Source organism: Homarus americanus, unplaced genomic scaffold (assembly GCF_018991925.1).
Source record: "Homarus americanus isolate GMGI-L3 unplaced genomic scaffold, GMGI_Hamer_2.0 scaffold34360, whole genome shotgun sequence".
NCBI lineage: Eukaryota > Metazoa > Arthropoda > Malacostraca > Decapoda > Nephropidae > Homarus > Homarus americanus.
In genome coordinates, this window is record NW_024739403.1 from 5,937,682 (window position 1) to 5,962,788 (window position 25,107).

At 40.9% G+C, this 25,107-nt stretch overlaps 1 protein-coding gene across 2 annotated transcripts in view; it reads right to left on the reverse strand.

Moving 5' to 3' along the window:
• Nucleotides 1-24,231, reverse strand: part of LOC121874573 (synaptogenesis protein syg-2-like) — a 48,229-nt gene extending 23,998 nt beyond the window's left edge. For both annotated transcript variants that reach the window (XM_042378771.1, XM_042378770.1), the window contains exons 1-2: nucleotides 24,149-24,231; nucleotides 23,502-23,797 (exon numbers count right to left, since the gene is read on the reverse strand). In XM_042378771.1, coding sequence (XP_042234705.1) covers nucleotides 23,502-23,628 — 127 coding nt within the window. In that variant the 5' untranslated portion in view covers nucleotides 23,629-23,797; nucleotides 24,149-24,231. The remainder of the gene's footprint in view (nucleotides 1-23,501; nucleotides 23,798-24,148) is intronic.
• Nucleotides 24,232-25,107: the final 876 nt, after the last annotated feature.

The following is a 25,107-nucleotide window of genomic DNA, read 5'->3' on the forward strand; positions in this document are numbered from 1 at the left end:
GGAGGAGGAGGAAGAGGAGGAGGAAGGAGAAGAAGGAAGTAGATGAGGGGGGATTGAGATGAGGAGGAGGAGGAGGAAGTAGATGAGGGGGTAGATTGAGATGAGGAGGATGAGGAAGAAGGTAGGGAAGAGAAGAATGAGGAGGAGGAGGAGGGGAACGAAGGTAAATGAGGAGAAAGAGGAAGACTATGAAGACGAGGAGGAGGAAGGAAAGGAAAAGAGAGGGAAATAAAAGAAGAAAATACAGAAAATTGAAGAAAGAAAAACAAGATAAAGAGGAAGAAGAGGAGGAGCAGGAGAAGGAGGAGGAGGAGGAGGACATAGAAGATAATACTCAGTCATGCACATTCTCTTTCATATCAACATCCGCTTCCGCCTTTCTCTCTCTCTCACTTCTTTCTCCTTTCCTCCCTACCCCCTCCACTCCATCTCCCTGCCTAGCCCTCTTCCTTTTACTCTTCTCTCCCTTTCCCTTTGTCTTCTCTCGCTACCTTTCCCTTTACCCCTTCTTCTCACCCTTTTCCCCTCATCCACTCCCCCCCTTTCCTCCATACTGTCCCCCCATTCTGTACATCCCCACCACCTCCTCCTCCTCCTCCCCCACCAGCAGCAACATGACCCTGGAAGCGGCGGAGGAATCACCAGAGATTTACTCCAGCATTAACCAGCAGCAGCGCCGCCTCCAGGTCCCCCATAGGTAGATCCTCCTTCTCCAGGGTGGTGGTGTGTGTGTGTCAATCATCCTCGACCCTCAGGTTCTCTCTCTACCTTATTAACTCCCCTGCTGATTGACTGACCGACTCAACTGACTGACTGACTGAATTGAACTGACTAACTGACCTTCCCATAGACTTTTCTCCTCCCTGGCACACTGGCTCGAACGAGCGCTGCAGGAGTACCACCAACCCGACTCGTGTGTGTGTGTGTGTGTGTGTGTGTGTGTGTGTGTGTGTGTGTGTGTGTGTGTGTGTGTGTGTGTGTGTGTGTGTGTGTGTGTGTGTGTGTGGTGTGTATGCATTTTGGGATAGTTGCGTCATAATAATAATTTCAATTTCAATTATTTCAGATTTATTTTTATTTTTAGTTCGATGTTTGAAACTGATGAGGACGGGATGTGTGTGGGTGAGAGCAGGACTTTATCCCAAGAGTGAGGAGGAAGGATACAACTACCACCACGTCAGGCCCAGAGTGTCGTTCTGTTAACACGGGTAAACACTGAACACTACGGGGCATAGCCAGGACTAGGTACGTGGGAGGTGGAGGGGAGGGGGGGAGTAGAGGGGGTAGAGGAGAGAGGGAGGGGAGTAAACACTGAACACTAAGGGACATAGCCAGAACTAGGTAGGTGGTGGAGGGTGTGGAGGGGGGAGAGGAGGGGAAGTGGGGTAGAAGGAAGAGACCTTAAGGAGGAAGGAAGAGGGAGATTCTATATTAGCGCCTTGATCCTGACCTACCGCCACTATCAACTCCATGCTGACCTCCCCACCCCCACCCACACCCCTATTTCCCACTTCCTCCCCATCTACCCTTACCCTCCCCCATTTCACACTCACCCTTTATACATCCTTATCCTCCCTCCTCCATCTACGACTATCCTTCTCCCTATCCACCCCCATCCAGCCAGCAGGAACATACCTAACAACTACATGTGGAGGAGTACAAGGTTGGGTCCAGGAATTTTTCAAAGTAGCGATCATGTAGGCGAAGGAGGGCACTGGTATAAAGAGTGTCTACTGACCTAACCTAACCAAGGTAGGTAAGGCTATAAAGGGTAATAATTAATTCTAAAAAGCCTCAGGATAGGGGTAGAGGAGGCAAGGGGGGGTGGGGTGGAGACTCGGGGGTGATGGGTAGGGTAGTGAGGGATGGTGGGCAGGAGAGGAAAGGGCAACAGCCAGACACTCTTAAACTCTGCTTTACACACCAGGAACAAGCCTTAAAACACAGGACATTAACCACCAGCACACAGCAGATACCCCGCGTGATATACCCTAGCACCATCCCACTACACTCTTCCTCCTACAAGAAGTCATTGCCGAGGTGGGAGCCGAGTTTTTATAAATTTCACTTAGAGATGACACCCGTCCCTCAAAAAAAAAAAAGCGCCCCCAGCTCCACACGACCCCGAGGAAGTATCACACTGTACACGAAGCTCATTAATTATGACACTGCTGCACCTGTCCATAATAATAACAGTAGCACGACAAAAATAAATTGACTCATGATCATAATTCATACAACATCTGTCAGGTAGGATGGATTAAAGTGACGACACGCGACACTTCCTGTTATAGCTCACCTGTAGTGGACGTCTGGCATGGGGGAGGTCTTTTATTAGTATTTGTCTCGTGTTTATTCTCTCTCTTCCTACATCCTCTCAACTTCCTCCTCCTCTTCCTCTTCCTCTTCTTGCCCTACCCTTTCCCCCATTCCCTCTTACCTCACCCCATTTTCCCACCCACCCCTTAACCCGATCTCCCTTCCTCACCCTTTCCATACACCTTCTCATTTTTCTTCCCCTATCCCCCTCTACTCTTCCTACTACACCACAAGTCCTCTTCAAACATCTAAACCCTCTCCTCCCTCCTCACCTCCCCTCCCTCCTCACCCCTTCCTCTTTCACTCTCCTCCTCCCTCCCTTACCCTCTCCTCCTCCCTCCTCACCTCCCCTACCTCCTCACCCCTTCCCCTTTCACCCTCCCTCCCTTACCCTCCCCTGCCTGCTCATCCTCCCTCTCACTTGTCCTCACTCATCTCCCTCTCACCTTCCACTCCTCCTATCACCTCCCCTCCCTCCCTGTCACCTCCCTTCCCTCCTCACCCCCCAAGTGCAAACTCCCAGGATCATGTGTTCTTTTTAAGGATAATCGCCTCATTCAACCCTAAAAGCGACGTAGTTTCTGCAACACAGAGAAAACATTTCTATTATTGCTCTTGTAACTGTATGATATTAGGTTAGGTTAGGTTAGGTGAGGTTGTTAGGTTTGGTTAGGGTTAGGTTAGGTGAGTGTTGGGGTTAGGGTTTGGTTAGGTTAGGTTAGGGTTAGGTTAGGTGGAGGTGTTAGGTTAGGTTTGGTTAGGTTAGGTTAGGTGAGGTTGCTAGGTTTGGTTAGGTGAGGTTAATTTTCGTTTATACATTCGAGAAACAAAACCAGAAAAATCAGCAAAATATTCAGAAAATCATTAAAAATTATCAGCCATTGTGCATTAATATTCTGGCCACCTGAACACGATCTTTGTTTATTGTTGTAGACCAATATAGCACCGTGATCCATCCACACCCTCCTGTTGTCACGTGATCCATCCACACCCTCCTGTTGTCACGTGATCCATCCACACCCTCCTGTTGTCACGTGATCCATCCACACCCTCCTGTTGTCACGTGATCCATCCACACCCTCCTGTTGTCACGTGATCCATCCACACCCTCCTGTTGTCACGTGATCCATCCACCCTCCTGTTAACGTGATCCATCCACACCCTCCTGTTAACACGTATCCATCCACACCCTCCTGTTAACACGTGATCCATCCACACCTCCTGTTGTCACGTGATCCATCCACCCCTCCTGTTGTCACGTGATCCATCCACACCCTCCTGTTGTCACGTGATCCATCCACACCCTCCTGTTGTCACGTGATCCATCCACACCCTCCTGTTGTCACGTGATGCTCTTTTTAGCCAATCAACGGGACCGGATTAAGAGAACTTTGGGCCCTGAACACTGCATCGCCCACCCACCCACCCACTCACCCTCCCTCCTTCCCACCCACTCATCCACCCACCCACCCACCCACTCACCTCCCACCTTCCCACCTTCCCAGCCACTCACCCACCCACCTCCCCTTCCCATCCACCTCACCCACCCACCCACTCACACCCACCCACCCACCCACCCAGCCCTCCCCACTGTGTAAAGCCCTGGCAACACAACTAAAATCAGAGACAGAGTATAGTTGTGGTCGTCCACTGCTTACACAGACAGACAGACAGACAGACACACAGAGGGAAGACACCCAATGAGAGAGAGAGACAGACAGACATTAAAACCGAGACAGAAACATACCTAAAGAGACAGACAGACAGACAGACACACAGAGAGGAAGACACCCAATGAGAGAGAGATAGCAGACAGACATTAAAACCGAGACAGAAACATACTTAAAGAGACAGACAGGCAGACAGACACACAGAGGGAAGACACCCAATGAGAGAGAGAGAGGCAGGACATTAAAACCGAGACAGAAACATACCTAAAGAGACAGACAGACAGACAGACACACAGAGAGGAAGACACCCAATGAGAGATAGACAGACAGACATTAAAACCGAGACAGAAACATACTTAAAGAGACAGACAGGCAGACAGACACACAGAAAGGAAGACACCTAATGAGAGAGATAGACAGACAGACATTAAACCGAGACAGAAACATACTTAAAGAGACAGACAGGCAGAGACACACAGAAAGGAAGACACCAGAGAGAGATAGACAGACAGACATTAAAACCGAGACAGAAACATACTTAAAGAGACAGACAGGCAGACAGACACACAGAAAGGAAGACACCCAATGAGAGAGAGAGACGAGACATTAAAACCGAGACAGAAACATACTTAAAGAGACAGACAGGCAGACAGACACACAGAAAGGAAGACACCTAATGAGAGAGATAGACAGACAGACATTAAAACCGAGACAGAAACATACTTAAAGAGACAGACAGGCAGACAGACACAGAAAGGAAGACACCCAATGAGAGAGATAGACAGACAGACATTAAAACCGAGACAGAAACATACTTAAAGAGACAGACAGGCAGACAGACACACAGAAAGGAAGACACCTAATGAGAGAGAGAATAGACAGACAGACATTAAAACCGAGACAGAAACATACTTAAAGAGGACAGGCAGACAGACACACAGAAAGGAAGACACCTAATGAGAGAGAGACAGACAGACATTAAAACCGAGACAGAAACATACCTAAAGAGACAGACAGGCAGACAGACACACAGAAAGGAAGACACCTAATGAGAGAGAGATAGACAGACAGACATAAAAACCGGACAGAAACATACTTAAAGAGACAGACAGGCAGACAGACACACAGAGAAGACACATAAAGAGAGGATAGACAGACATTAAAACCGAGACAGAAACATACTTAAAGAGACAGACAGGCAGACAGACACACAGAAAGGAAGACACCCAATGAGAGGAGACAGACAGACATTAAAACCGAGACAGAAACATACTTAAAGAGACAGACAGGCAGACAGACACACAAAGGAAGACACCTAATGAGAGAGATAGACAGACAGACATTAAAACCGAGACAGAAACATACTTAAAGAGACAGACAGGCAGACAGACACACAGAAAGGAAGACACCCAATGAGAGAGATAGACAGACAGACATTAAAACCGAGACAGAAACATACTTAAAAGACAGACAGGCAGACAGACACACAGAAAGGAAGACACCTAATGAGAGAGATAGACAGACAGACATTAAAAACCGAGACAGAAACATACTTAAAGAGACACGACAGGCAGACAGACACACAGAAAGGAAGACACCTAATGAGAGAGAGAGAGACAGACATTAAAACCGAGACAGAAACATACCTAAAGAGACAGACAGACAGACAGACACACAGAGAGGAAGACACCTAATGAGAGAGATAGACAGACAGACATTAAAACCGAGACAGAAACATACCTAAAGATACAGACAGACAGACAGATAGATAAACACAGACAGAAGAAGACACCTAATACGAAAGACAGAAACACCGAAAGAGACAGACAGACAGACAGACAGACACACACACACACACACAGGAAGACACCGAATAAGACAAACAAACAGAAACACACTTAGAAACAGACAGAGAGAGACACAGACAGACAGACAGAAAGAGAGAGAGAGAGACAGTCTCTCCTGGGTGTGGGTGTCAGCAGCAGGTCATAAGAGACTCAACACCATGAGACAACTCTTTCAGGTACACCGCCATAACTCCTCCCTCCTTCCCTCCTTCCTACCTTCTCTCCCTCCCTCACTCCCACCTTCTCTCTCTCTCTCTCTCTCTCTCTCTCTCTCTCTCTCTCTCTCTCTCTCTCTCTCTCTCCTCCCTCTCTCTCTCTCACAACCCACTCCTTCCCTCTCTCTATCTATATTACCCTCTCTTCCTCCCTCCCTCTCTCTCTATCACTCCCTTTCTCTCTATCCCCTCTCTACCTTCCCCTCTTCATCCTCCCTGTCTCCTCTCTCCCTCCCTCCCTCCCTCTCCCTCTCTCTATCACTCCTCTCTCTATCCCCTCTCTACCTTCCCCTCTTCATCCCTCTCTGTCTCCCTCTCTCCCTCCCTCTTATTTGTGTGCGAGTGGCGTGATATTACCCCTCACTATCTCCGTCATCACACAAGATCGCTCTCTCTTTGTCTGTCTGTCTGTATGTCTGTGTCTGGCTTTATTATGTCTGAATGTATGTCTGTATGTCTGTGTCTGGCTTTATTATGTCTGAATGTATGTCTGTATGTCTGTGTCTGGCTTTATTATGTCTGAATGTAAGTATGTATGTATGTATGTGTCTGGCTTTATTATGTCTGAATGTATGTATGTATGTATGTTTATGTCTGGCTTTATTATGTCTGAATGTATGTATGTATGTTTATGTCTGGCTATATTACTTCTGTCTGTCTGTATATCTCTCTATCTGTCTTTATTTTGTCTGTCTGCGTATATCTCTGTCTCGTTATTCTGTCTGTCTACATGTCTGTCCTCATTTCTGTCTGTCTGGATATTTGTATTTGTCTGTCTAACTTAACTTAACCTAACCTAACCACCACCACCTCTCAGCCTGACTTATATAGAGGTCAACACACAGGTATCATCCACTACTCTGTAATAACAACAAACATGACAAACCTATCGTTAACTAAAGAACTCTCTCTCTCTCTCTCTCTCTCTCTCTCTCTCTCTTCTCTCTCTCCTCATCTACATTACAATTTTTATTTTTATTTTCCCGTTTTACTCTCTAACCTAGTTTCTTTCTTTCACCTGCTCTCTCTCTCTCTCTCTCTCTCTCTCTCTCTCTCTCTCTCTCTCTCTCTCTCTCTCTCCTCTCTCTCTCTCTCTCATCTACATTCACAATTTTATTTTTATTCTGTTTTTTACTCTTTCTCTAACCTAGTTTCTTTCTTTCACCTGCTCTCTCTCTCTCTCTCTCTCTCTCTCTCTCTCTCTCTCTCTCTCTCTCTCTCTCTCTCTCTCTCTCTTTTCTCTCATCTACATTACTTTATTTGTATTTTCCCGTTTTACTCTTTTCTCTAACCTAGTTTCTTTCTTTTCACCTGCTCTCCTTCTCTCTCTCTCTCTCTCTCTCTCTCTCTCTCTCTCTCTCTCTCTCTCTCTCTCTCTCCTAACTTTTGATACCAGGTGAAAGATGACACCAGCATGCAGCAGCCCGTCACATTTCAGTAACACACACACACAACACACACACACACACACACACACACACACACACACACACACACACACACACACACACACACACACACACACACACACACACACACACACACACACACACACACAGCATTTTCTCAACATCCATGATACACAATTAACTGGATGGCTCGCCCTCTATATCTCAGTAACGAGTCAACATCACATTAACAGGTAAAGTTTCTCCAGACGATTAAATGCTGACGACTATACGAAATTACATTCAACTTTCCAATTATTTCGAGAGCATAATTGACTCTCTGGATCATCAATATTTAGATTCAGTAATAAACGAGACGGCAGCCTCCAGGTATAGACTTATTTACCTGTGTGTGTGTGTGTGTGTGTGTGTGTGTGTGTGTGTGTGTGTGTGTGTGTGTGTGTGTGTGTGTGTGTGTGTGTGTGTGTGTGTGTGTGTGTGTGTGTGTGTGTGTGTGTGTGTGTGTGTGTGTGTGTGTGTGTGTGTGTGTGTGTGTGTGTGTGTGTGTGTGTGTGTGTGTGTGTGTGTGTGTGTGTGTGTGTGTGTGTGTGTGTGTGTGTGTATAGATGGACCATTTGAATATAAATGCAATATAAACACCTAGCTTATTTCACCTTAATATTACCGTTCGCTAACCTACCATAACCTAATCTAACCTAACATTCTAATCCAACTCAATCTAACCTAACTTAATTTAACTTAACCCCCACAAAATAACTCCGGGTGTCTAATCATCAGGTGATCAGTAAAAAGGTATTGTATAAGCAAAATAATTCGCAAATACAACACAACACTTCACAACACAACAACAATACAACACGACACAACACAGCACAACACATCACGACACAACTACAACACGACACTTCACAAATACAACACATGCAAAACAAATACAGCACAACACATCAATACAACACAACACGACACTTCACAATACAACATAATACAACACACCACAACACAGCACAACACATCACGACACAACACACACACTTCACAACACAATACAACACGACACAACACAGCACAAACACATCACGACACAACACAACACGACACTTCACAACACAACACAATACAACATACCACAACAATACAACGCAACACACAACACATACAACAACAATACAGTACAACACAAGACAAAACACTACAACGTAACACACACATAACACAACACGACACAACATAAGACAAATACAATACAACATAACAAACAGTAAAACACAAATACAAGACAACACAATAAAAACAGTAAAACACAACACAAGACAACACAATACAACATAACAAAACAGTAAAACACAACACAAGACAACACAATAAAAAATGTAAAACACAACACAACACAACACAATACAACATAACAAAACAGTAAAACACAACACAAGACAACACACAAAAAACAGTAAAACACAACACAAGACAACACAATAAAAAACAGTAAAACACAACACAAGACAACACAATAAAAAAACAGTAAACACAACACAAGACAACACAACACAACACGACACAACACGACACTCCACAACACAACACAACACGACACTCCACACCACAACACAACACAACACGACACCTACAACACAACACGACACTCCACAACACAACACAACACAACACAACACAACACAACACGGTGGAGCTACTTTAAGACTTCTCAGTGTTTCAGACAGGCGCCATCAACACAACTCTTCACACTTCAGTAAAGAGACATAACTTAACAAACATCTGTTGAGTTTGTTTAAGACTTTGTTAGCTGTTATAGTTGAGCTCAAGTTGACACACACACACATACACACATATATACACACAGGCACAGACACACACACACACACACACATATACACAGGCACAGACACACACAGACACAGACACACACAGACACACACACACACACACACACACACACACACACAATATACGACAGACACACAGAGACAGACAGACACACACACACACATCACACACACACACACACACACACACACACACACACACACACACACACACACACACATATATATATCAGGCACACACACACACACACACACACACACACACACACACACACATACACACATATATACACACAGGCACAGACACACAGACACACACACACACACACACACACCTGGTTTATTTACGGTCTTTCAACCTCCTAATTTTATCTCTCTGCCTGACAGTTGTTTCTCTGAGTGTAGTTCGTGTTTGTTGTTGTTGTGGATTGCTCGTCATGTTTCCTACCCACTACCGTCTCACTTTCTCCTGCTTTTAGGATAGATCAGGTTAAGTTAGGTTAGGTTAGGTTAGGTTAGGTTAGGTTAGGTTAGGTTAGATTTAATTCCCCCACTTAACTCGCCTCAGTTCTACCTGTTGTGACGCTGTTGGTAACTATGTAATGCGACTTAGGTAGATTTTGTTTTCTTATTTATTATAATTTATCTAACTAATCACCTTAACCCCCCCCCCCCTCCTCCCCCCGCATTCGAAAGGTCGATTATAGTTCTTAATTACAACTAACACAACTCTTCTAACTATCTCACCTTGATGACAGATAAGCAGGTAGATATGACAACCTTGTAAATGTTACTTATAATTCTAGCCACAGTTTCTATAATGCCATGCCTCGTAAGTACATTCATAACACACGCCTTACTTAACCAATCAAAGGCCTTTTCATTAATGCTGGGACACTGATCATTACGGTAAATTTATATGCATGGTGGTACCTGTGTGTGTGTGTGTATGTGTGTGGAGGTACGTAGTGGAGAACAGGCAAATCATCCCTCCACTGTCATTACTGCTTCGTACTGTTTATTGTCCGGCAGTGGATTGAGAATAGCAGATGTTTACAGTTGGTAAGATCTTTCCTATTTATGGATCACTGGAGGATTACTCGCTCCCTCCCCTACCACAGTTTATTTCACCTGATGGTTAAATACTCTATTTCTAACCTGACTTATTAATCTAACCTAACCTGATCTCGTCAATTGTAACTTATTCTAATCTAAACTAATCTAACCTAACCAAATCTAGTCAATCCTAACTTAATCTAATCAAATCTAACCTAACCAAATCTAGTCAATCCTAACTTAATCTAGCCTAACCTAACCAAATCTAGTCAATCTTAACTTAATCTAACCTAACCTAACCAAATCTAGTCAATCTTACCTTAATCTAATCAAACCTAACCTAACCAAATTTAACCTAACCTTACCCCCCCCCCACTCAGGTATCGTTATGGTAGTCTATTCTTCAGGTGATTCGAGATCTTGGGTTGTTATTTTTCTTTCTTTAATACAAGTCCATACAACAGCAGAAATCTTCATAGTCTATCAACGTTTCTATATATAATCAATGTAAACAACCGCCTCTTCTTTCTTAACGATCACCCGATATGCCACCTCCTGTCCCTCTTCCTCGTGTTGCTCCTTCCCTCCTTCTCCTCCTCGCGTTGCTCCTTCCCTCCTCCTCCTCCTCGTGTTGTTCCTTCCATCCTGCCCCTCCTCCTCCTCGTGTTTGTTCTTCCATCCTGCCCCTCCTCCTCCTCGTGTTTGTTCTTCCATCCTGCCCTCCTCCTCCTCCTCGTGTTTGTTCTTCCATCCCCCTCCTCCTCCTCCTCTCCTCCTCGTGTTGCTCCTTCCATCCTGCCCCTCTCCTCCTCCTCGTGTTGCTCCTTCCTGCTGCCCCCTCCCCTCCTCGTGTTGCCTCCCTCCCTGCCCCTCCTCCTTGTTGCTCCCTCCCATCTTGCCCCTCCCCTCCTCCTCGTGTTGCTCCTTCCCTGCCCCTCCTCCTCGTGTTGCTCCTCCCTCCCTGCCCCTCCTCCTCTTGTTGCTCCTCCCATCTTGCCCCTCCTCCTCCTCGTGTTGCTCCTTCCCTGCCCCTCCTCCTCGTGTTGCTCCTCCCTTCCTGCCCCTCCTTCTCTCCGTGTTGCTCCTCCCCGCCAGTCCCTCCTTCCTCCTCCCTCCCTGCCCCTCAGACCCGGAGTGTTACAGGTTTTTGAGGGAGAATATCAAGTATCCTCAGGTCTTCTTTCACTCTCTGTTCTCTACATCAACATAAAACTCGCCATCTCTCCTGACGGTAATATTCTCGTGTCTCATAGTTTCATCTTTGAGTCTGCTGGATATGATGAGTTTTTATTTTTTTCCTATTATTATATTTTGACTTGGTTAATTTCAGTTGTCTTTCCATTTATACACACCTACCGATAGAAAGCAACACAGGTGAAGGAAGTTCTTCTATTGGCCGCTCTGCTGACGAATTAATCTAAGTTTTAGCGGATCAGAGGAAAGATTAGTCCTGACCTCTGAGAATATTTCACCCTAAGACTAACCATGCTAACGTAGTCTAACCAAACCTAACCTAACCAAATCTAACCTAACCTAACCTAACCTAACCTAACCAAATCTAACCCAACCTAACCTAGCTGAACCCCGTAGATAGTGTCAGGGAATTTTAACCTTAGGTGAAGTAAACTGAGAGAGGGGGGCGGGGTGATAATCTTCAGGTGATCTGTAAGTCATCACCTAAAAAAACTTATGCATAAAGAACTATACTGTGTTCTTAAATACAACGAAAACTTCTATATGTTGTTACAGATACCACACTCAAAATAGCCAATGAGGAGGTTCATATTAATAGAATGATTGGCCGGGGTAAGTGTGATGGCCGTAGAGCATCAAGGTGGTAAAATTCTGATTAATTCCCCCGTGGTCAGAATCCTTAATTAAATATGCAAATGAACTAAACTGTTATTCAGTTCACTTCCACGATGAGGGGCAGAGAGGGTCAGAGAGGGGAGGGGAGGGGAGGAGAGGGGGAACTTTATTCTCAAAATATCTACAGAGTGAAAATGATCTCTCTTCTTTATAAGTTTTATAAAGACAAAGGTAATAATATCCAGGTGTGTGTGTGTTCGTTATCACCCACCACCACCTACGCCCCACCACCCACCCACGCCCCCACCACCCACCCACACCGCTCACCACCCACACACCCACACCCCACCACCACAGTTACACTATTATGAAATATGTATTTTTCTCTCCTGTGTAATATAGTCGAATTCATTTTTATTTCCACCTAGACTTGTCCCCCCAAAAACGTATTTCCTTTTAGTTTCGTCTTAAAAAATCCAACGAGTGGACGTATCTCACACCTCTCACCCAGACACTAATAGAATGTTGTATTTTTGTCCTGTTTTTATAATATCTGGCTCTAAAGGCAGCAATAATAAGCTTAAAGAGACATTCAACCTTTCCATATAAGTTCATTAACTCGTCACTATCATATTCCACCTGGTTGGTGTAGTCATACACCTGCGTTACCTGAAGCTCATATATAATGCATCTTTATATACACCTGTGTGGCACTTAGGTTAATATAACATATATACTGTACAATAAATATATCACTATATATCACTTACAAAATATCAAATACACAAAAATACTTATAAAAATAAATATATTCCCTCATTTAAGAGACTGTACTTAACAATACTTATCAACACTTACAAACGTTAAATAATCTACAATTACAACCAGTAACATGAAAAAGAACTATATACTGTGTATATATATATATATATATATATATATATATATATATATATATATATATATATATATATATATACAGTATATGCAAGTAAATCACTGTAGGTGCATCTAGGTATGTATATATATATATATATATATATATATATATATATATATATATATATATATATATATATATATATATATATATATGTGTGTGTGTGTGTGTGTGTGTGTGTGTGTGTGTGTGTGTGTGTGTGTGTGTGTAATAGCAAGGGGCTGGTTTTGAGACACTTCATCTCTGCTGACCCGTAACACAAGTTCGATCCCCGTGACAGCTCGACCCTGTGCCTGATACATAAAGTAGAGGAAATATGTACACAACTGTCGAGGCATAAAGGAAAATAAAACTCCCCAGAGAAAACTTGGTTAGGTTGCTGTGACCTGCTCTCTCTCTCTCTCTCTCTCTTTTACTCTCTCTTTCTCTCACAATACCTAGCGTGGCCCTGATGACCAGATTATAATATAATTACTACCTTGATTAATTGTAAAACAAAATCCCGGATATATTTATATTAAATATTTTATTCCACTTCTTCCTGCTCGCTAGTGTGGGTTAAGAGTTTGAACACCACAGCACCGAAGCCAATAAAAATATGGTAGAAGGGGTCGACTCGCCTCTTGTGATGGCGCACGACCCTCCCCCCAGACCACTCGCACCTCGCTATCAAATTTCAGCTCAATCTTCAAAACCGTGGGAATGCATAAGGAACTTACAGACTCACAGACAGACGGACTATAGCTTATGAATTAAATAGATAGATTAATGTGGCCACAATACCAAGCTTGATTTACAATATGGCCATGATGACACACATTAACGTGGCCACAATGACTAGTATTGCTCAGTGTGGCCAGTGATAGAAGCTTCCTAACAATGGTGGTCAAATATAGCCACGTGGGCAACCAAGCGGGCATAGCTCCCCTTCTTACCCTATACTCGTGCGAGTTGGACATAACGTGGCCACATTGGCCCAGGTGGCCCAAGGGGGACATAATTGAGAGAGGGGGAACGCAAGTACAAAGGGACATGTTGAGTCAGTGAGACTTTTAAGTCCAGGTGATGAATGTCTCTCTCTCTCTCTCTCTCCTACTGCATGTTTCTACTCTCCCTTTCTCTCCTATCTTTCTTGTTATCCTGTCTCGATCTCTAAATCACAGAACCGCCCACACACACACACACGCCCCTAGTCACCTCCCACAAGTATGGCTGTAACCTGGAGTGTCTTGATGGATGAGGCAGCCAGCCCTGACAAAGCCTTTGTCTCCACCATGAATCAACTTGGGGAAGAACAAGGAGTTAGTCCCTTACATCCGATACAGTATATGTGATGAACTATATTACCAGAGCATAGTAAATGGAGATAATTTTTTAGATTATCAAAATGAAAGTCGAAGAGAATGATTCATTTATCGTAATGTTCTTCCCTTGGTCCATTAAGTTTTTTTTTTTTTTTTTTTTTGTCATCGTCCTCTGTTTGTCATTAATCTTTAGTGTTTTTTTTGCGAGGCCAGTGGCTGTGCCTCGTTTCATTACTGACTCGCTAACTCACTCAACTAACGGAGGAAAATTAATTAAGATTAATTCCTACGCTGGTGCAGCTTTGTTAAATGTTTAATTATATTCTCTATTTTTGACAGTTTGTGTACGCGCTCAAGAAAATAAATGAAAAATGTTATTGCTAGTTTTTACACATCCCAGTCAGTGTCACCTCTGCATCAGGCCTTGACATGGCAACTGCAGTCACTGACACACCGCAGAAGGGATGACGTATCAGTGCCAGGCGTTCTTCAAGCGTCACCCATCGTCACACAGAAATCGGTATTTTATTTTTTCCTCTGGATACAATTCAGAAGAAATAAAATTCTATAACTTTTTATGCCTTTTAATATTTTTTTTTCCAGGGGATTGAAAACTGTCAAAACTGTGATATAACTGCGGTGTGTCTCTACCCACAACCAGAACCAGCTTTCTATTATTTATTTATTTATTTATTTATTTATTTATCATCTTTCTATTATTATATCGGTGTAGTGTGATAATTATAATTATAACAAGAGTATTAATTCCTGAAATAATCCACAGTGAAAAAGTTTATGTGTGCTGAAGCTAGAGGACTGAGCGGTTAGTGCCGTCATGGAAAACAATATTACTGTGGGTCGGGAGGAGACAACTGTTCTCCTCCCGTTATATCAATCATAAAGTGATTCCGACGGTGGGTGAATCACTATACCTATGGCCAACTGTACAACGTAATGCCCATACACTAAATCTATATCAGTTATGAATCCAATATTTTTTGTTAATATAGCCTGTTTTATATATATATATATATATATATATATATATATATATATATATATATATATATATATATATATATATATATATATATATATATATATTAGTCTAATTTTAATAGTTATTTTTCCTCACACAAGAAGTGTAGAATTCCCATCTCCATTTAATAATTACAAATTGTAATCAACTTTTCCTTTGAGGATAATTTGAAAACTATTTATCATTTTACTAATGCGATTATGATACAATTTCAGGAGTGGAATGCGATTAATGTGTATAAAACTGAGTCTCAGTATCAGCACCAGATTTTGTTGGACATCACGAAGATTAGGAACCCTGCTTATTTCACCTGATGATTAACCCACTCATGCTAAACCAACCTAATCTAACCTAATCAAACATAGCTTAAGCAAACCTGACCTAACATGGCTCTAATTGCTCTCTCTCTCTCTCTCTCGTATCAGCAACAAATTTAGTTTTTCATATAGCCGCCAGGTTTTTGTTTCCAAGGGAACGACCATATGAATTAAACAGGAGATGCAAATATGGTATGTATTTGCGAATATGTCACCCAAACTTCAAAATTTAATGTCGTTCATTTTTTTTCCGATTCTAATATCATCCGATTTTTTTTAATTTATTGTTATTATTTTTTCTTAATTTGGATATCAACCAGTTTTTGAATTTACCTTGACATCCAATCTTTTTCAAATTTTAATATCAACTACTTTTCAAATACGTTGTCCTCCGTTTTTATTCAGATTATAAAGTCACCCAATCTTATTCCAGTACGGAATTAATGTCGGCCAATCTTTTCAAATCGTCATTAATTCTGAACACATTATCAGAGAACTATTAATTAAGATATTAATTAAAGAGCCACAAAGCAAGTAGCTTCATAATGCTCGAATAAGATTTTTTTTTATTTCGGTTGTAGTTTAGGTTTGTAAATAGGTAAAGTTTATTTAAATATTTACTATGAATATATCAAATATATTATTATATATATTTAATCTGCGATGATAATTTTATAAGACTATTAACTAAAAAAAAATTAGTATGCAAAAAATATTGTATGTAACAAACTGTAAATTTCAAGTTCATGAATATAAAAATATTCTTTTAATAAATTTAGGTTTGTTAAAAATCATTGACTTAGATTGTAAATGACTAAGTTTGTAAAATATTTATTCTGAAAAATTATTCTTAATTATGTACAAAGATTAATTAATTAAGAATTTAATATTTTTAAAAACACCGTAGAATAATATTGTTTGAGTAACTTTCGTTGCCATAAAAATTAAGAAATGCTGCAACGTGCGTTTACATTACATTTAGTTACTACAGTACAAACTTCTTACACTGCACGTTGACTCCTAAATAATTTACAACTCCAGTCAACTCTTAATCAAATCTCCAGTAATATTGGAACTCGCAGATTTATGATTGAAAATAAATTACCTTCGCCATTTATAATTCATTGGATTATAACTTATTTAGAATAGTTTCACTTTTTGGAAACCACTGCCAGATACTGATACAGATTTGACATTTTTCCTTTTTTTCTGTTATTTTAAACATTAAAAACATATAATTCGTTTCAGAATTTTTTGGTGGTGGGATTAATAAATGTGTGTGCATATATATATATATATATATATATATATATATATATATATATATATATATATATATATATATATATATATATATATATATATATATTCATTTTTAGTCCATATAACACGCGGACTTTGAACATATAATCAACGACCTCACCAGCCAGGACTCGAACCCTGACCTACTTGAGTGGGTTGGTCGTAGCGTTCCCTAGTCCCACCAGTAGGTCGAGGGTTCGATTCCTGGCTGGTGAGGTCGTTGATTTTATATATATATATATATATATATATATATATATATATATATATATATATATATATATTATTTTTTTCTCTCTCTATCTGTGAGCCATTATGTCAAATAAATCTTTTAAATTATTATGGGAAACATGATAGTTTCCTACTTTTGTCATACACAATATGTGTGGCATAATTCAAGTTTATAATACAGTACGTCATTCTATCTACTGCACATTACTTACTGTAGATTGGTTGTCTATTCGACTCTATCTCCCTCTTTCTCTACGTCACCTCACTTCCACACCTCGCCTCTTATTTCGCTTTAATAATTCCTAATAAAATATTCATCAGAACAGTATTTTACTGAACTGAATTACCAAATCACCCCTTGGCCAATGAGAAGGAAGAAAGAAAAATCGACGTTGTTGATATTATCGTTTGTTGACACCATAAGTATGATGTATAAGTGGGGGAGGTAAGCCCATTACTTGGCGAAACTTGAATTATATATCTTCGTACAAGAAGTGAACTTCATTAACTCATAACAGTACGTGTATTTAACCAACATATTGCTCATCGTGTGGCACCTCTACCTCTTGGAGTGAGAAACCGACGTTCCGATTGGCTGACATTCCAAACCAAACAAAAGGAAGTGCACTGCTGGGGGCGTTTACTCCATCAAATTAATGATTATATCTAAGTAGCGACTGAACATGCGCGGATGAGACAAATTTAAGTATCCCAAAGGAACAAACATTTGTCACTAGTCTTACAAAACTCAAAAACACGAGGAAATTTGATATTCCTAAAGGAAACAATATTAGCACCCTCCACCCAGGCCTTCACGCTGATGTGCCTTCACCCGTTGTGGTAGAGAATCTTCAATAATGTAATGAGATCACGAGCTGCAGATTCCATAATAATATTGGCTGTAAAGTCGTTTAAGATTTTTGCAATTTATGTAAAAGGTTTTAACAAATCCCATTTTCTCTTGATCTGCATAATATTTTTTTCTATTATTTTTTTTATCGCTCACCTAGTATCATTGTTCCATTTTGTTACACTTATTCTCTCATTAACTTTCCATTTAAGAAGTCTACAATTAATTTTATTCTTTATATTTTCAACTATTACAATTACGATTTCTTTTATTATTTTTTCATTAATATTCTACTTCTAACCTCCTGTAACTTTTTTTTTTATTTTCATCTTCCTTCCGCTCTCTAACTTGACAACTTTTATTACTACTGATTTTATTACTATCAGGCTTTTATTCCTTTACATAGACTCCACTTTATATATTATTCCGTTGGTAAGCTTTTGTTTCTTGGCAGTGCCGCATTTAGACCTGTGGAGGCCCATGGCCAGCCTCTTTGTGGAGGCCCCCCTCATTATAACTACCCAAGAGGGTGGGGTGGCGAGTGAAGTGAGCCTAAACATCTGGGAGTTCCGGGGGGCGCTGTAAGCCCCCGGGAAAATTTTGAAATTTGAACACTTCTTTGGAGAATTTTGAAGCCATATACAGTTATATTGAGGAAATTAGAACATATTGTAATATGTGGAGGCCCCCAGACTGTGGAGGCCCCTGGGCAGCTGCCCACTTTGCCCACTCCTGAATCCGGCCCTGTTTCATTATTGAATATTTCATCATCGAAAATTTATAAAATAGTCATTCATCACACTACGAGGCAGTGAGGATATGATGTTAATGCTATAATATATTACTACACTTCAGCAATAAGGTCTTTATGAGCTTAGTCTAATGTACTGTAGTACGTACACTAGTAATCAACAAATAAAAAAAGAATGGATAAATCTCTCCGGATATTCAATCATTCCTGTCAAAACTAAAACAAAAACTGCATTTCTATGCTCTAATTTGATTTTTTCAGTCTGTTGCTGTCATGTTTTACGAATAATTCGACGGTCCCATTCTTGTGTGGAGTTGTAGGCGAGAAAGTGGTTCCCAGTGACCCGCTACAGCAGCAAGTGGGCGTCAGGGGCGAGAATCCTCCATTAGCAGATTGGTTCTAGAACTTCACGCAGAATAGCCTACTGTCCTTCCCGTGTTTATTAGTGTTCTGCCTCCCTTTAAACCTTTGACTTATATATATATATATATATATATATATATATATATATATATATATATATATATATATATATATATATATATATATATATATATATATATATATACTCAAAACATGTTCCCCTTAACAGTAGGGTTCATGAACTCTCAAGGTATTTCTTTGTTGTTAAGCTACAACCTGTACCTGACCGATAATGCCCTAACCTACTGAGGTGTTAATAGCTCTTTTAGGCGTAAGTGATCGCCTTAACTCCAAACAATGTCATTATCAAGGTTCATTCTTGCTCTCTTGGTCGGTGAACCAGCACACACCGCCCGTTGTAACAGGAACTGTGACGCCCTTTACTACAAGCGAGGAAGTTAAAGCACTGACCTATGTACCATAACTTCCTGACTCTAGTGATCACCTTGACAGCCCTAACACAGCAGTTATCAAAGATCCTTGTTGCGCTTTCGATTACCTTAACAGTGCAATTTAGTGATCACCTTAACATCACAAACACAGTATCTATGAGATCTTATATATACATGTCCCCCTTAACAGTAGGGTTCATGAGCTCTCAAGGTATTTCTTTGTTGTTAAACTATAACCTGTACCTGACCGATAATGCCCTAACCTACTGAGGTGTTAATATAGATTACTTTTATAGTGATCTAACAGCACCAACACAGCACCTACGAATGACCTTAACAGTTATTGATCGTCACCTTAACAGCACAAGCACAGCCGTTATTATGCCAGAGGTCGTAACAGCAGCTGTGCCGTCCCGCCCAGCTTAGCAATACATAAAAACGATAACTTATCCCGAACTTCACCAGTACTGCATGCATGGCTCTGTGTGTGTGCTTGTTAGTTACTTTTTGCTTGTCTGTGAGCTTTGTTCCACTGTATATCTGTCTGTGTGAAATATCTGTTCCCGTCTGTTCTTTATTTTTGTCTGTCTGTGAGGTGTGTCTTCCTCTGTCAGTCTGGGAGCTGTCTGTTAACTATGAATAAAACTGAGACAGACAGGGGATAACAGACAAGCATACAGAGACAGAAAAAAAAATTAGAAAAACTAAAATATCGACACATAAAGACAAAATCATTTAGGAACGACTGAGAGACAGACATACACACACTAAGGAAAGAGTGAGATAGAAAAATAAAATCACTTTGGATATACTGAAAGAGACAGATAGACAGACAAGGACAAAAATATATCACATGGGTATGACACAGGTGTTACAAAAAGCCACACGAGAGGTCGCCATTGGCTCGGGAGGGAGAAATGGTCGCCCAGTGAAAGTCGAAAGAAAAGAAAAGTTGCAGTGAAAGTTTCTTCAACACAGGAAAAAAGTTGAAAGAAATGAGAAAGTTTTAAGTGAGAAATGTTGCTTTCATTCACTTCTCTTACTTCCATATAATATCCGTGTGTGTGTGTGTGTGTGTGTGTGTGTGTGTGTGTGTGTGTGTGTGTGTGTGTGATGCTAAGGATGATCGTCCGCTTAAGTCTTAAAACACAACTGACGGTTTTAGCCAAATAGGATTAACGTTTCGTTATTACTGTTATGACGTAATGGTTAAACTTGCTGTGTATCATAAAAGACGTCTATACTATCATAAGATAACCAAAATATACCTAAATTAGATCAGGTTAAGTTAGTAATGACCTTATTCATTTACAGTTTGTATTGTGGTTATTGAAACAATCACCGGTATATTTTTACTTTAGGACATGAGTCCCTAGGGGTTGACCAACATGTTTTTCCAGTGTATTTTCGTCTGTTTTAAACGAACCTGATCTTCATTTTGGGTGGAAATTGCTCTTTTTGCTCCCCCCCCCCCCAACAATAATGGGGGAGAGCCTGGGAAATCAGGGTTTTTGGGTGGGGGAGAAAACGAAAACGAGTCATCTAACCTAACAAAATCTAACCCCCTAGCCGGGAACTCCGCCCCCGAACCCCCGGTAGGCCTAGCTCAAACTAACTTAAATGTTTCAGTAGTTAAAAACTTTGGGGAGCGCCATGTCCGAAAGTACAATACCTTAGTTAGAAGTGGAAGGACCAGGGATACGTAAGAATGGGATAGAATGATTGTCTTTCTCGTAAAACTCAGCAATAAACTTAAAATAACCGTAGGAGCACAAATGACAACCAACCTCCACCACGGCCATTGTGAGACCGGTAAATGAAATTACCCAGGCCAGGCTGCTTCTTTTGAAAAAATCAAATGTGATTGGTCGAAAAAAATTCGCGTGATGATATCGATACATCATTTGGTCACGACTGGATGATGTCCGTCAATATTGCGCATGCGTGATGCACCGATAACATCTCCTCAGACTGAATGTGGAGACCGAGCCCTGATACCTAGCCAGGCAGTGAGGTATCAGGGCTCGGTCTCCACATTCCAAAACCTCACCTGCGGTGTTTCCCAGGGGACCAAGATGGGACCACTGTGCTTCCTCATCCTGATCAACGACGCTCTATCGGACACTCCTCACAGGTGGAAGTACGTGGATGACTGCACTGTGGGGGTTACAGTGGACAACACCGCACCAGACTACTCATCGCTACAAGGCACCCTGGACAGGCTACAGGCATGGACTACGGAGAACAAGGTCACCATCAACCACACCAAAACCATAGTCATGCACATCAATACCGCCACCACGCCAGTGCAAGCCCCAGCAGTCACAGTAGGTGCCCATCCTCTCCAGCTGGTGCAGTCTGCCAAACTCCTGGGTGTAACTATAGACAACAAACTTGACTGGAAGGCCCATGTAAATAACACAGTCAAGGCAGCCTCGTACCGTCTCTACATGCTAAGACGACTTAGGTCACTTGGGACACCCACGCCAGAGCTGAGGACTATCTACAATGCCTTTATTCTCCCCAAACTAACGTATGTGTCACCAGCCTGGTCGTCTTCTCTCAACTCCACCCAACAACGTCAGCTAGAGAAGGTACAGAAAAGGGCCTGCAGAATCATGCTCGGCACAGAATACTCCTGCTATATCAATGCTCTCTCCACCCTGGAAATGCCATCCCTCAGTGACCTCCACCACCAAGCACTGGAAAGGTTTGGCAGCCAACTAATGCACGGCCCTCGTCATCGCCACCTCCTGCCACCTGCAGCCCCCCACCCACCTCGCGCAGTCCGCCACTACAACAAAATTCAGCCCATAAGAGCCCGCACCGATAGATATAAGAATAGCACCATCCCATCTATTGTTAAAATAATAAACAACTCCTGATTTATGTACTGTACAGCCCTGTAAATGTATTCAACGCATATTATATCATTATGTCTAAATCAAATGTAAGTCTGTATATTTTCAGCCACCGGCTGCAACTCTATTAATAAACCGTTTATTATTATTATTATTATTATTATTATTATTAAAACTACATAAAATCAATTGAATTAAATTGTGTCGCTATTATTAATTTCCGCCATGTATATATATGGGGTTCAAAGTGCTCAGAATAGCGAGATCTAAATATTTCAGAAGTTAATAACTTTCGGGCGCACTATGTCCTAAAGTAAAATAATACCCAACCACCACTACTTACATATGTTACACTAACTAGGGATAATCACTGATTAAGCCTTAAAAAGCAACTAAAGTTTTGACCGAATAGGGATAAAGTTTTTATCGTTATAACTCAATGGAAATAAATTTTTGCTGTTTCATTTATGGCGTCGCTTACTATCATAAGATATCAAAATTATACCTGAAGTAGGGTAGGTTAGGTAAGGAGGTTTTGTATGAAACTAATTCTTTATATGTATTTTCATGGAGTACATGATCGTTTAAAGCAAGTCAGAAGTTTCCCAAAAAGATAAATACATAAAATTTATCGCTAATCGGCAATTATCCCTATATATGCCCTGGAATCTCCAGTAGCTTCAATAAGTCTGTAGCCCAACTCATTCAACACCTCCAAAGCTTAGGCGTCTCTGGTCCCAGAGCTTTTGGCGTTGGACCCTACAGGGACAAGGTAATATTCAGGTCTCAGGGACCCGAACTGTCCGTACACTACCTTCTAGTGTTCCCACGGATGCTTCCCTCCCGGCTGGTCACAGCCGGAGCGGAGGGGAAAAAACCCTGTGAAGCCACAAATCTCATCTTTCGGGGTCTTAAATCTCACCTTGACTGGAGGAGATGTTGCAAAATCCCGCTTGGAAGAACAAGATGAAGAGGAGGGGCGAAATGGGCAACATCTTGGTTGTTTTTGTCGTTGTTGTGGCGGTGTGTGGAAACCGCAGCTGTGACATCACTTACAGTGTTTTATTTATCTATTTACTTTTTTCGAAACTTTAATATATTGATCAAGAGTTTTCCTCTGGTTTCATTCAATTTTATTTAATCGGGTACAATAACCTGTTTGTTTATAATGTCTCAAGCTTACAGTATATTATAAATCCTTTCAGATGTCACCCTTTCCTGCTAAATAAATTCATGTATTGTCTTATATATATATATATATATATATATATATATATATATATATATATATATATATATATATATATATATATATATATATATATATATATATATATATATATATATATATATATATATATATATATATATATATATATATATATATATATATATATATATATATATATAATCAACACAGCTTCACACAACAATCCTCTGCTTAAGTTGAAATTTCAATTGCATTTCTCAAAAATTTCCGTTTCCGTTTGCAAAAATCAAACTAATAAAAGTAAACCACCATAAATAATGAACGAATACACTCGCAAAATTTTCGACTAAGTGTTTTACACCAAGCAAGAGATCACAGTGAAGTCTTAATCAAAAAGAGTTGTGGCGATGGGGCGGGATACAGGGAGTACGTAGCGGGTGGCGGCCAACGCGGTACTGACTGTCTGTCTCGGCACCACTCCAGTGAGCCTGCCCTAGTGACTCCTCGCCTCACACTCTCACAATCTACGGGACGCATTTTCTATATTTCACTTGGTGATAACGTAAGTTTGAACGAGTTTTAGGAACCTTACCTACTATTACTTAATCCGAAAAAGAATTCTTTCACATCCTACGTGCTGGAGTGATGCTTTAACCCTTTGCAGTCTGAACTTAAGTTACGGGGACACGGGTATATAATTTATTCAGTGTTCATGGCATGTTAAAACACGATCGTTAGAAAAAAATTCTTCCTTTGTTTCCATCAAAAGAAGAACACCCACACAAATATTAAAGTTGTTCCCATACAGTTCTGTGAATGAAATAACTAGTTCTGAAAAAATATATGGTCATTAAAATGTTATTCGATTATAATGAAAAGCCTAGTTAATTGTTTATAGGACGAGGAAATAACAGAGTTCAGTTGTATAAAGATTTAATTATTTCCCTGTAAACGACCAAAGTTTAATCATTTCGCTCATTTATATTTTTGTGTCATTATGATACAGAGAAAGGGATCCCTGGGTGACCTTGCCTGACCTTTCATTATTTAATCATTCGTACTGTGAGACACGAGAGTAATATGACACCATAACCACTCTTGGCTTTGACTTGTGTTGCTGCTGCTGCTGCCGAATAATTAACTTAACCTAACCTTTTTTACCTAACTTAACCTGACTCTACCTAGGATGCTTAATTTTCAGGTGTTCCCTATTTTTACATAACCATATCTAATTTAATTAACCTAACTTGAAGCAAACATAACTTCACGTAGCGCAGTGTAAACCAACAACCTATTTTTATCTCATACAGTCTTATCT